We start from the raw sequence: 13,998 nt of genomic DNA, 5'->3' as shown, positions 1-13,998 counted from the left end.
GCAGTATATCTGTATTAGAAATTTTTTACTTTTAACTATTTACATTTCAGAAACCCAGGGAATTTTACAGTGTGTAACTACATTTTAATATGCATTTATTTACCCTAAAACTCATATCAAAAAGCATTATTCTATGTAATTTCTAATACATAAGACAATGCAGTTCTCTAAAATTGGCTTGAAGTTAAGTATCACTGTTTGACTTACTGTGCGGCTAATAAGGCCCAGAGCATCTTCAAAATAGCCCCAAACTTCTTCCAGGGGATGGAATACTGCACTTGGCGCTCCATCTGGCACTAAGAGGTTAACCAAGCTGCGCACACACTTGCTGAAAATTAAAAAGAGAAAACTCATCCCATAAGGAAAGAAATCATTGACTTCATGGCTAAGATAAGTAAAATCTGGATCATATCCCAGACAAAGAGCTTCAAAACACTTCTGTTCTCCTTTCAATTTTATCTGGCCTCCAAGCTCAGAAGACAGATTTTTGAAGATATAAAAGGGGTTGACCAATCTTTCCTTTTATTATGCCTATGGTTGTCTTTCACTTGTTTTTTCTTTTTTTTTTAGTTGCATGCACTAAGGAGTTGTGGCTATTTACTATATTTTATGAGCTGGTTTAATCTACAGGCACTTTAAAGCATCTTGTTATATCCTTAAATGGGGAAGGGAACTGGGATTTAAATTGGGAATAATTCCAGGAGAACTGTCTCTTATGTCTCAGAAAAAGAAGACTGTAATGAAGTTTTCCAGAGAAAAATCACACAATATCTATTTTCCCCCATGTCTAGGCATATAGAACATAAAATCTCCAATAAATACTATTTTATATTATGTACAGCACTTACTGGTCCTCAAAGAAAAATGCTTAGAAAAAAAATATGAGGCAAATTTAGCAAAATGTTAACATTTGTTAAATTTGAGTGGTGGATACATTGGTGTTTGTTATATTAATCTCTGTGCTTTTCTGTACATTTGGTGTATTTAGTAATGAAATGAAGAAAGGTAATTAGTAATTTTATTATATAGATAGACTCACACAAAGAAGCAACCTTCCCCATCTTTTTCTCCTTCAGGAAAACCAAACTCCTTGACCTTGCCTTTAATACAACTCTAAATATGGAGCTGTTCTGAGGGCGTTTTAGTCTAGGAATTACAGGAGTGTCCCAATCATCTTTTAAGTTGAGCCAGTTGAGTATGATTATGGGACATTGACTAAAGCACTTTTGGCTTTCCAAAAGCTGGGGTTCAGTGTTGAATTATATTTACTAACCTGTATTTCAAAACATCAATTGATTCTTTCTTTTTGTGGAGCAATAAAGCTTTTTTCAAGGCCTTTAGAGCAATAGAAGGATAGTATGCAGGCATTTCCATTGCTAATGCTATAGAAAGGGAAGCAAAAAGACTGTGAACACCATAATCTCATCCATCACAGTTTTGATCCCAGGCTACAACTTGCTTTCTCTAATGAAACTGACCTGAAACAGTTTACACAAAAACAAGCAGAAAAAAACAAAAATGAATTTTATAAAATGATGAATCAGTGGTGGTTTTCAGAGATAGCTTCTACATTCTGGGCAGAGTAACATGGTAGGATCACTAGGTTATACCTTTTTGTCAGCAAACATCAACAGAGAACCTACTGTTTCTGTGACCCTGTGCATAGTCATACAGGTGAAGCAATAATCTTATGAACCAGAGTCAAGGAGGGGCACACTAAGAAGGAAACAGAAAGCAGATCAGTAAAAGGTTACTATTCAAAAACAGATTTATATTACAATACATTGTTTTTGTCTAATACTAAAAACAGGAAACACTTGACATGAGAGTATCTGAGATAAAAACTCCTAAATGCATTTACCAGGCCTCTATAATTGGAGTTCCATTATACAAGGAACAGTGGTCGCCATCACATGTCTATAAGGTATACACCACCAGCTCCATTTCCCTAGGAAGTCTGTCTTGGCAAGACAAGGAAAGGCAAATGTGACTCTTGTGCACCTGGGCTACCTAATACCTTTATATAGCCCAATGAAAAATTTGAAGGTGGCAATTGTGTTTAAAAAAATCACCAATATTTCTCTATACATGTTAATAAATGGCTAAGATTGCATCACCTTTGATTAGTGAAGGAATTGATTATCTACTTCTGAAGCTTGAGCTACTCCTATTATGTAGCTATATTATTCAATTCCACACATAGAATAACTTTGAGCACCTATTATGAGCAATGCATTTCACTAGGGTTTGTAAGTACAACAAATATAAGTAATTATTGTTCATGACCCTAGGAGCTTATAATCTCATATAAAGGAAAAGATAAATGCACAAATGATTATAATACAAAATAGTTCAAGAATGCCACTAGGGAAGGAGAAACAAAGTGTTATGAGGAAACATTGCTTCCCACCCAGAGGAAAGAGAGAAGAGAAAGAAGAAAGAAAAAAGTAGTGTGATTTAAATGGGTACCAGCTTTCCAAAAACATAAATATAGCTCTTACATGCGATTGTTTCCAATGTTTTACTTTCTAAATGAGGCAGTCCCCACACTGATTCCAGGAAGCTGTCCAGTAATGGATCATTCAATTTGGCTTTGACTTCAAACTCATACAGCAGAAGCAATGTCTCACATGGATCATCTGAGAAGTCCCCTAAGAAAGAGGCAAAAATGCAACATCTTTTGTGATTGCACTTCATTATTCTCTCCTATTCTAATTTCTCTCCTGGGAAGATTTTCTTATTGAATAAAATTAATTTTACTTATAATTTGAAGGATATCCCAGTTCCTGTAGGTAGATCATTTATATTTTAAAATCTATGAACTCACCAATACTTTTACACCCTGAAATGCACTCACTAGCATTGCCAACATTTCCTGAAATTATTGCCATGTTCCTAAATGGCCGAAAAAGTCTTGCTGCTATCTAATTCAAATCCAATTTTTACCTGCCTTACTTTAATGACTGAGTTAACCAGAAGATACAGTGCAGTATAAACCAACTGTGGTTTTTGTTTCAATTAGTCAACAATATTTCTTGGTTATCACTATAGGCAGAATCTTCTGTCAGGTGGCATATACCATACTATGTGAGATGGTTTCCATTCACCCCTGTTAGACCCAACTTTTTAAAAAGTTTGGAGGTGGAGCATACATACAATAAACTAAGTGAAGTGCATTAATCTGAAAACACCTTAATTAATTTTATATATGTTTAAACCCATGTTAACTACTACCCAGATCACGATATAGAACACTTTCAACATTTGTGCTCCTTTCCAGTCAATGCCACATTTGCAGAGTTAACAGTTATTTTGACTTCTATCACTATTGATTGTCCCTGTCTGTTATTGAACTTCAGTGCTAGCACACAGGACTATAATCAGCTTATGAATATTAACCTTGTATCCTGCAACTTGCTAAATTCATTTATTAGTCCCAGTAACATTTTGTTGATTCTTTGGGACTTCCTATATAAAGAATCATGTCATCTGCAAACAGATAGTTTTATTTCATCTTTTTCACCCTATATGTCTTTTTCCATTCTTTTCCTTCCCTTATTGCTTTGGCTAGGAACTCCAGGATGATGATGACCAGGAGTAGTGAGAGTAGACATCCTTGACTTGTTCCTGCCCTTAGAGGGGGAATCCTTTCATCATTAAAAATGACATTAGCTGTAGGTTTTATTTTTGTAGATTCCCTTTATAAGGTTGAAGAACTTCCCTACTATTCCTGGTTTGCTGACAGCTTCTATCACAAATGGATGTTGAATAGTGAATCTGTTGATATGGTGAATTAATTGAGTTTACAATGCTGAACCTAGGCTAAAACCTCACTTGGTTATAATCTATTATCTTTTTTTCATATTTTATTTACTTAAAATTGCTAATATTTTATTGAGTATTTCTGCATCTATTTTCATGAGGAATATTGGTCCATAGTTTTCTTATATTTTATATAGTATTGGTTTTAGGGTAATACTGATCTCGTAAAATGAGCTGGGAAGTTTGTCCTCCTCTTCTTTCTGAAAGAGTTTATATAGAATTTGTATTACATCTTCTTTAAATATTTGGTAGAATTCCCCAGTGGAGATTTACTAGGAGATTTCTAACTATGAATTCAATGGACATAGGACAGTTCAGGTTACCTGTTTCTTCTTGTGGGAAGTTTGCTAGTTTGACTTTCAAGGAGTTTGTCCATCTCTTCTAAGTCTTCAAATTCATGGGCATAAAGTTGTTTATAATATTCCCTTATTATCTCTTCTTAATGTCTGTAGGGTCTATAGTGATGTTGCCTCTTTCATTCCTGACATTGTTAATTTGTGTCTTGATCTGCCTAGCTAGAGGTTTCTCAGTTGCATTGGTCTTTTCAAACAAGAACACAGCTTTTGGTTTCACTGATTTTATCTACTGTTTTCTGTTTTAAATCTTATTGACTTCTGCTCTTACATTATTCCCTTTGTTCTATTTGAGTTGGCTCAATTTGCTATTTTTTCCCTAGTTTCTTAAGGTGGGGGCTTATTTAAGATTTCTTTTTCTAACAGAAGCATTTGATTCTACAAATTTTTGTCTAAACACTGGTTTAGCTGTATCCTCCAAATTCTTATATGCTGTGTTTCATTTTAATTACATTCTAACTATTCCTAATTTCCCTTGTGAATTTCTCTTTGACCCATTCAAGTATTTTTTTTTAATTGAAGTATAGTTGATTTACAATATTATATTAGTTTCAGGTGTACAACATAGTGACTTAGTATTTTTATAGATTATACTCAACTTAAAGTTATTACAAAACAATGGCTATATTTCCCTGTGCTGTATAATATATCCTTGTTGCTTATCTATTTTATACACAGTAGCTTGTACCTCTTAATTCTATATGCCTGTCTTGTCCCTTCCTCTTCACTATCTCTATTGGTAGCCACCAGTTTGTTCTTTATATCTGTAAATCTGTTTCTGTTTTGTTATATATATTGGTTTGTTTCATTTTTTAGATTCCACATATATGTGATAACATAGTATTCCTCTTTCTCAGTCTGACTTACTTCACTAAACATAATATTCTCTAGGTCCATCCACATTGCTGCAAATGGCATTATTTCATTCTTTTTTTATGGCTGAGTAATATCCAATTATGTGTGTGTGTGTGTGTGTGTGTGTGTGTATACCACATCTTCTTTATCTATTTGTTGATGGACATTTAGGTCTTAAATCTGTAGCTTGCTTTGGGTAGTGTGGACATTTTAACAATAATTCTTCCAATCCAAGAATGGGGGTATCTTTCCATTTCTTTTATCATTTTCAAATTCCTTCATCAATGTTTTATAGTTTTCATAGTATAGGTCTTTCACCTCCTTGGTTAAGCTTATTCCTGGGTATTTTATTCTTTTTGATGTGATTTTAAATGGGATTGTTTTCTTGCTTCCTCTGATAGTTCATTATTAGTGTATAGAAAAGCAACAGATTTCTGCATATTAATCTTGTATCCTGTAGCTTTACTAAATTCATTTATTAGTTGTAATAGTATTTTTTGTGGAGACTTTAGAATCATGATATATAGTATCATGTCATCTGCAAATAGTGCGTTTCACTTCTTCTCTTCCAATGTGGTTGCATTTTATTTCTTTTTCTTGCTTGATTGCTGTGGCTAGAACTTCCAATACTATGTTAAATAGAAGTGGCAAGAGAGGGCATCCTTTTCTTGTTCCTGATCTTAGAAGAAAGGCTTTTAGTTCTTCACCATTGAGTATGATGTTAGCTGAGAGTTTGTCATAAATGGCCTTTATTATGTTGAGATATGTTCCCTCTATACCAACTAGAAGTATGTTGCTTAATTTCTAAAGATTTGGGGATTTTACAGATAGTTTGTATTATAGATTTATCATTTAAGTCCATTATGGTAAGAGAAAATACTTTGTATGATTTTAATACTTTAAAAAATGTTCAGGTTTGTTTTATAGTTCAGAATATGGTCTATGGTGAATGTTTCATATGCATTTGAAAAAAATATGTATTTTGGTGTTGTTGGGTAGAGCATTCTATAAATGTCAATTAGATCTAGTTGATTGATAGTTTTATTTATGTCTTCTATATCCCTATTGAGTATCTGTTGACTTACATTCTGTTGATTACTGAGAGAGGAGTATTGAAGTCTCCAATTGTAGTATGGATTTGTCTACTCCTCCTTTCAGTTCTAACAGTTTTTGCTTCATGTATTTTGAAGCTCTGTTGTTAGGTACATTACAGATTTAGTATAGTTATGTTGTCATGTTTAATTGACTGCTTTTTCATTATGTCCCTCTTTATCCTTAGTAATATTCCCTGCTTTAAAGTGTTTTATCTGATATTAACATAGACATTCCAGCTTTCCTTTGATTAGCATTTGCATAGTGTACCTTTTCCAGTTCCTTTTATTTTTAACCTATCTATGTCTTCTTATTTAAGTGGGTTTCTTATAGACAGCATGTAGCTGAGTCTTGATTTTTTTTAATCTAGTCTGACATTCTTGATCTTTTGGTTGATGTGTTTAGAACAAGGGTGAGTAAACTACAATCTATGGGCTGGCTGCTTATTTGGCAAATAAAGTTTTATGGGAATATAATCATGTCCATCTGTTTAAATATTACCTATGTCTGTTTTCCTGCTACAATGGCAGAGCTGAGCCATTGTACCTGAGGTCATATGGCCTGCTAGCCTAAAATATTTACTATTGACTCTTTGAGAAAAGTCTCCTGATCTCTGATTTAGAATATTTATATTTAATACAATTATTTATATAGTTGGATATTCTTTAACTTCATTAAAACGAATTATACTTAGAACAACTAGACAGATGATCAAGAAGGAAATATAAGTCTTGAAAACACTGTAAACCAACTAGACCTCCTGGACCTCTACAGAACACTCAATAGCAGCAGAATATACATTATTCTCAAGTGCACACAGAAGTTTCTCCAGGATAGACCACATGCTAGGTCATAAACAAACCTCGATAAATTGCAAAGTATAAAATAATACAAAGTATGTTCTGTGACACCAATGCTATGAGGCCAGTATTACTATGATACCAAAACCAGACAAAGACATCTGAAGTAAAGAAAATTAGTGAAAGAAGCCAGTCACAAAAGTCCATGTATTATATGATTCCATTTATCTGAAATGTCCAAAATACGAAAATTAATAGAGACACAAAGTATACTAGTGGTTGCTTAGGCTCCTGGGAGGTGGGGGGCAATGTGAGGATGAGGGTATGATAGCTAATGGATACAGAGTTTATTTTTGAGGTGGTAAAATATTCTAAAATTGGCTATTGATTGTGGTTGCACATATCTATGAATATACTAAAATCCACTGAGTGATATACTTCAATGTGTGAATTTTATGGCATGTGAATTATATCTCAATAAAAGTTGTTTTCAAAAATGATTTTTATACTCTGTAACATTCCTTTGTGCCTGACTTCTCTTGCTCATGATAATGTCTGTGGTATTCATCTATGTTTTTGTGTGTCATAAGTACATTCCTTTTATTGCTTTGTAGTATTCCACTATAGGAATACATCACGATTTATTTAATCCATCCTTCTGTTGATGGTCACTCGGGTTGTTTCAAATCTTTAGCTCTTATATAGAGCTATCTCGAACCTTTTGTACATACTATGGTAAACAGACATACTCATTTCACCTGAGTATATATCTAGGAGTGGGGCCCTTTTTTGCTCCCTCCGCTTTGGAGACAGCCCACACTCTATGGAATGTATACCTAATTTTACTTTAACCTGAGCACCCAACTCCCACAACTCTTTCCTTGCCTTTCTCTTGCCTTACACTCTATGCAGTACGTATCTCTCTAAATAAATCTACCTTTACTAAAATATATATATATATATATATACACACACACATATATAATTTTTGTATATATATTTATAAAAAATATATATATATATAGGAGTGGGATTGCTGGGTCATTGCTAGGATAGAATGTTTGGTTTTAGCAGATACTACCAAACAGTTTTCCAAAGTGATTGTGCCAATTTACATTTCTACCAGCAATGTATCAGAGCTCCAGTTACTTCCCATCTTCACTCATACTTGGTATCTTAATTTTAGCCATTTCCATGGGTGTGCAGTCATCTCTCATTGTGCTCTTAATTTACATTCTCTGATGAGTAGTGATACTGAACATCTTTTCCTTTGCTTATTGACCATTTGTATATCATGTTTTGTGAAGTACCTGGTCAATTCTTTTGCCCATTTTTTATTGGGTTGTCTTTTATTGTTGAGTTTTAAGAGTTCTTTATATATTCTGGAATTAATCAAGCTTATGTAATGACGTATCTTCTTCCCCTGTCTATGGCTTGTCTTATCTCAATGGTATATTCTGACAAACTGAAGTTCTCAATTGTAATGAAAACCACTTTATCAATATTGTCTTTTATAGTTGGTAATTTTTTGTGTCTCCAAGGTCATGAAGATTTTATCCTATGTTTCTTTTTAGAAACCTTATTGTTGTACCTTTCACTACAATCCATCTCAAATCAGTATTTCTGTATAGTGTGAGGGAGGGATCAAGGTTCTGTAACAGAACCATTTATTGTGGGGGAAAAAAACCACTTTCCACCACTGAATAGCACTGGGCACACACTTTTGCCATAAACAAAATGAACATGTGTGAGTTTATTTCTGGACTCTATTTTAGACTCTGTATTCTGTGGTGTAAGTCCTCAACCTCTGTTCATCTTTTTGAAGATCATCCTTTGCATCTTTATAGAAATTTCAATATCATCTTGACAATTTCCAGAAATAAATCAGCTGGGATTTTGATTAGGATTGTCTTGGATCTACAGATCAAATTGGGAAAATTGACATGTTAACAATATTGAGTTTTCCAGTCCAAGAACATGGTTTACAGCTTCATTTATTTAGGTCTTTAAAAGTTCTCTCAGCAATGTTTCAGTGTTTTGTAGTTTTCAGTGTATGGGTCTTCTGCATTTTGCATTAGATTGATTACCAGGCATTTGATGGATTTTGATGCTATTAAAAATTATTGTTTAAAAGTTCATTTTCCAAATAAGAGTTCATTTTCCAATTATTTCTTGCTAGTACACAGAAATACAATTAATTTTTGTGTACTGACCTGTATCCAGCACCCATACCAATATATTTATCTTTTTTTTATTTTTAAAATGCTATTTTAATGTTTGAATAGGTAATACATGATTGCAAAGCCAAATTCATTTATCTTTAAAACTTTAAGAAAACACAGATATAGAAAACCATTTCGTGTGTGTGTATAATTTTTTAAAATGTTGAATTCTTTACTTGATTATCATGTATTATCCTTTTCATAGACTGCCAAGTTCAATTTTCTAAAATTTTGTTTAAGATTTTTGCACCTATCATTTAAGATACTGACCTGTATTTTTCTTTTCTTGAAATGTCCTTGTCAAGTTTTGTCACCAGAGTCATGCTGGCCTCATAAAATCAATGTGTTACCTCTTTATTTTCTATAAGATGTATTTTTACAGTGTTGCTATTATTTCTTCCTTATATGTTCAGAACAATTTATACCAGTAAAATCACTTGTGGGAAGGTATTAAAGTTAAATTTCTTTAAGAGGTATAGGGCTATTAAAATAGTCTAAAGAGGACTATTTAGATTCTCTTTGTGCTAATTTTCACAGGTATATCTTTTTAAAAGTTTGTCCATTTTGTCAAAATTGTCAAATTTATTGGCATAAGGTTATTCACAATGTCATTTTATTGTCTTACTAATGTCTGAAAATTTTGTAGTAATATCTAGTTTTAAATTATTGGTATTATTAATTTGTGGTTTTTTTAAAATCCATTTTGTTTGGAATGTAGCAATTGTGGTAATCTTGATTTTCTGTTTTCTATTTCATTGTTTTCTGCTATCTTTGTAATGTTCTTCCATCTACTTTATTTGGGTTTAATTTGCTGTGCTTTCTTTAAATTCGATTTGGAAGCTTAGATCATTGATTTTGAACCCTTCATCTTTTCTAATATATGCACATTTAAAGCTATATATTTTCACTTATTTTAATTCTATCTCACCAGTTTTCATGTCATATTTTCCATTTTTGTTAAATTCAATATATTCCATAATGTTCATTTTGATTTCTTCTTTGGCCAATGGGTTATTTCAAGTGTTTCTTTTAGATTTTCAAAAATGGGGGTATTCTAATCATCTTTCTGTTGTTAATTTCTAATTTAATTCTACTTTGTCCAGAGAACATTCTTTGTATGATTTCAATCCTTTGAAATTTGTCAAGACTTGCTTTTTGGCTCAGTATATGATGTATATTGGTAAATGTTACAAGTGCACCTGAAAAAAAAACGTGCAGTCTATAGTTTATAGGTGTTATCATTTTATACACACACACACACACACACATATAAATTACAGGTGAAGTAAAGTTTAAAGTTTGGGAAGTTTTGTATAAATCAATAATGAATGCTTGTAGGTGAACTATGGTACACACCTTCCTCTGATCATAAGTCACAGCGTCAAGATAATTGTACAGAAAAATTTCTGGACTCACATCTGTATTTTTATAAAAGAAAACCACAGTGTACAAAAGGAAACATGTTAGGAACAGGGAGACTTAGATGACATTCTTAATTAGGTCAGGTACCTTAGAAGAGAAATAGTATATACCACCATAAGTATCTGGGAACTATACCAAACCTATCTCCTGAACCTGTGACCCCCTACTAAATTTCTTCACTGGCTCCACAGCCCTGTAATCAAAGTCCCTACTCACTGCCATTAGGGCTTTGCTTTGTATTATTAAGGTAAGCTTATGCTGCCTGTGAGACATAATTCAAGTGAAATGCTGCCAAAAGTGAAGATTTTTAGGAGCAACTTCTATCAGAGATACTTGGGTATCTCCAGATAACTGATTATTTCCTTTGGGGGAAAAACACTACAGTGAGTTTCTCCTATTTTGGTGGCCTACATCCTGGCCCAAAATGTACACCAGAAAACCAACTTAAGCTTTGTCATTTTGTTTAATGTGCCTGAAGATCAGCTCCAGTTGTCTTTTGTCTTGGCAAATCTCAAAACTCATCTCTGAAAATTCTTATCCATTGAGAACTAATCTCTGAGCCAAAAGCAACCCATGACTGACTGCTAGTTATTAAGCCCATGGATGGATCAAGCAAAGACTGCCTGTTGAAGGAACAAACATTTAATCCTAGTTTTGGTATGTACAACTTAATAGATAAAAATTATTTCTAATTCCAACATGAACCTTGAGAAATGGTAGATTTTATCTACTGCATTTGGATAAATTAGAATGACCCTTCCAGTTCTGGACATAGGAGACCATAATATATAAATATGTAATATATAAAAATATAGACAATTCTCTGCCCTGCCAGCTGAACTGCCTCTTTGCTTGTAGGGGACCCTTGCTAGGTCTTGTTTTAAAGATCTCTGTAGGTGTGCCTTGTTTGCTATAACCACTAACACTTTTGATAATGACACCTGATGAATACTTTATACCAGAGTCAAAATTATAGCACTGGAGGTAAGTGAAATTCTTCCTTACAATGACTTATAAAAACAACTAAAGCGTTTTCTCCATTTTCATGTTTTTGAGATAAAAATTTACTCAAATTACAAAATAAATAGCTTCACTTTTAGCGCTAACATTTAATGACTCATCACATAGAGAGTAACTTCCTAACAACATCCAAAAGTTACATTCTTAAATGGAGATCCTCAAAGGACCCAGAAAGATAGATTCAGAAGCTGTGGAGTTGCTTTGTGTTAGAAAGGTTTGGAATGTCTTCAAAATTATAAGCATCATAAAATAAAATCATAATCATCTTTGGTAAATCCCTACTTCCCTTTAAATCTCCTTTTTCTTTTTCTAAAAACCTAACCTGCCTTTCTCTGCCCTGTACCTCTATCCCAAGTTGAATCTTTATTAAGGGATTTTTCTAAGTGTTTCTCTCCCAAAGTATAAGCTGATAATGACAAATTGTAAGCTCTCCCAGGGATCTTTGCAAAGAGGGCTCTCAAAGACCAAAATGCTCTAATACTCTAATGAATGACTCTCTAATAATAGAATTTCTGGCGCCATAGCAGCATTTCATTTAGTAAATATTAATTAAGCCCTAGTATATGCCAAATAGAGTTTTAGGAGGTAGGAATAAAGAATGAGCAAGACAGACAACTTCTCTGCCTGCAGGGAAATTAGATTCTAGTTGGGAATAAAACTGAAATACAATATATAATACCAAGTAGTGATATGTGTTGTAAAGAAAAACTACAGATTAAGGGGGTAGATAGTGACAAAAGCTGTCATTTTAGGAAGGGTATGGTCATGAAAGACTTCTCTGAAGGGGTGACATTTGAGCAGAGGATATTGAGGAATAAGCCACATGAATATCCAGGAGAAGTGTTCTAGGCAAAAGGAACGCAAATACAAAGGCCCAGAAGCAAGAAAGTATAAGGTATGGTTAAAATATAGTAGAACTAGATTATGGTGAGCTGAGGCAGAGTGATGGGAGATTAGGTCAGAGAGGAAACAAGGGACAGATAATCTATGGCCTTGTAGATCATGGTAAGAACTTTGGATTTTATTTTAAGTACAAGTAAATGAGAAGTACAAGAAGACTGACATGATCTGGCTTAGGATACTTTGGTTGCTGTGTGGGTATTGGATTTATAGAGGGGCAATAGTGAAAGCAGAGAAAATATCTGGGAAGTGATTACAGTGTTCTAGGTGAGCCTGGATTAAGGCCTGATTTACTGTTGAAAAGGCGTACACCACAAATCACGTTACTTTCAGCCTGACCTCCCACTATATAACCCCTGAATAAGAGACAATCCAAAACCGACAATGTCTCTTGTACTCCTGGCTTTTGTTTATTCAGGTCCCACCATTTTTAATGCCTTTTACTTCCTTTCTAACCATTAAAATGTACTCATTCTTCAAGAGTAAGTTCAAATATTACTTTATGGAATGGATCATTTTTCTTCCCTGTGAAGAAAAATGATTTCTCTATATTTCTACTAGTGAAGTTATTTCATTTAGCCTTGTATATGTGTAATAGATTATGTTTCTGATCTCCTTTCTTCACTGCAAATTTCTTAAGGACAGAAATAGTTATTTCTTTATGTTCCCACCATACCTAGTATCCTCTAGGATTTTAATAAGGACTTTGTAGAATGAATGTGGTAAAGCTGCTTTCCTTTAGGTTACTAACATAATGGCACATCAAGGTTAATCCTTTTATAAAAGCCAATTCCCATAGCACTAAGATTTCAGTCACTGTTTGTACAATTCTTAATTAACTTTGATTTGGAATAGATTTTTTTTAAAGGTTGGTGTTTTCCCATTTCCCCCCAGGAATTTATGATTCACCAGCTTTGCACTTTTCCTCAATTTGTCTATTTACAGCTAGTAGCTTAATGATTTGTTTATATTACTCACGGGCTGGGCTCATAATTTTAGGCATTATTTCATTGGAAATACCCAATCTTAAGAAATATATAAAAAAAAAAACAGAAAAAAAAGAAATATAAACCTTTAACAAGTTAGATTCATTTTTTTCTAAATGTATTTTCATTCTATTATTAAAGTATTACATGTTCATTGAAAAATTCAAACAATACAAAATTAAAATAAAAAAATAAAAGTCTCCCAAACTCACTAAATCCTGTCCAAAGAGGTAGCAAATGTTGAGTTTGGTCTGTATCATTCCAAGGCTTTATATATGATACATGCATCCATATGTATGCATGCTTACAGTCAGCCCTCCGTACTGGCAGGTTCCACATCTGCAGATTCAACTAACCATGGATTGAAAATATTAAAAACAAACAAAAAAGAATTCCAAAAAGTTCCAAAAAGCAAAACTTGAATTTGCCATGTGGTGGCAACTATTTCCATAGCATTTATGTTGTATTTACAGCTATTTACATAGTATTTACTTTGTATTAGGTATTATAAGTAATCTAGATGATT

General features: G+C 33.3%; 1 protein-coding gene across 1 annotated transcript in view; it reads right to left on the bottom strand.

The window, feature by feature from the left end:
- The window catches only part of TEX11 (testis expressed 11), a 283,928-nt gene that overhangs the window by 30,839 nt on the left and 239,091 nt on the right, over positions 1–13,998 (bottom strand). The window contains exons 27-29 of the mRNA XM_064483187.1: positions 2,502–2,651; positions 1,274–1,382; positions 208–328 (exon numbers count right to left, since the gene is read on the bottom strand). Of these exons, the coding sequence (XP_064339257.1) occupies positions 208–328; positions 1,274–1,382; positions 2,502–2,651 (380 nt within the window). The remainder of the gene's footprint in view (positions 1–207; positions 329–1,273; positions 1,383–2,501; positions 2,652–13,998) is intronic.

The sequence above is a fragment of the Camelus dromedarius genome, chromosome X, assembly GCF_036321535.1.
Source record: "Camelus dromedarius isolate mCamDro1 chromosome X, mCamDro1.pat, whole genome shotgun sequence".
Lineage (NCBI taxonomy): Eukaryota > Metazoa > Chordata > Mammalia > Artiodactyla > Camelidae > Camelus > Camelus dromedarius.
Note: the sequence above shows the minus strand (reverse complement) of the source record. Positions and strands in the feature narration are given on the sequence as shown.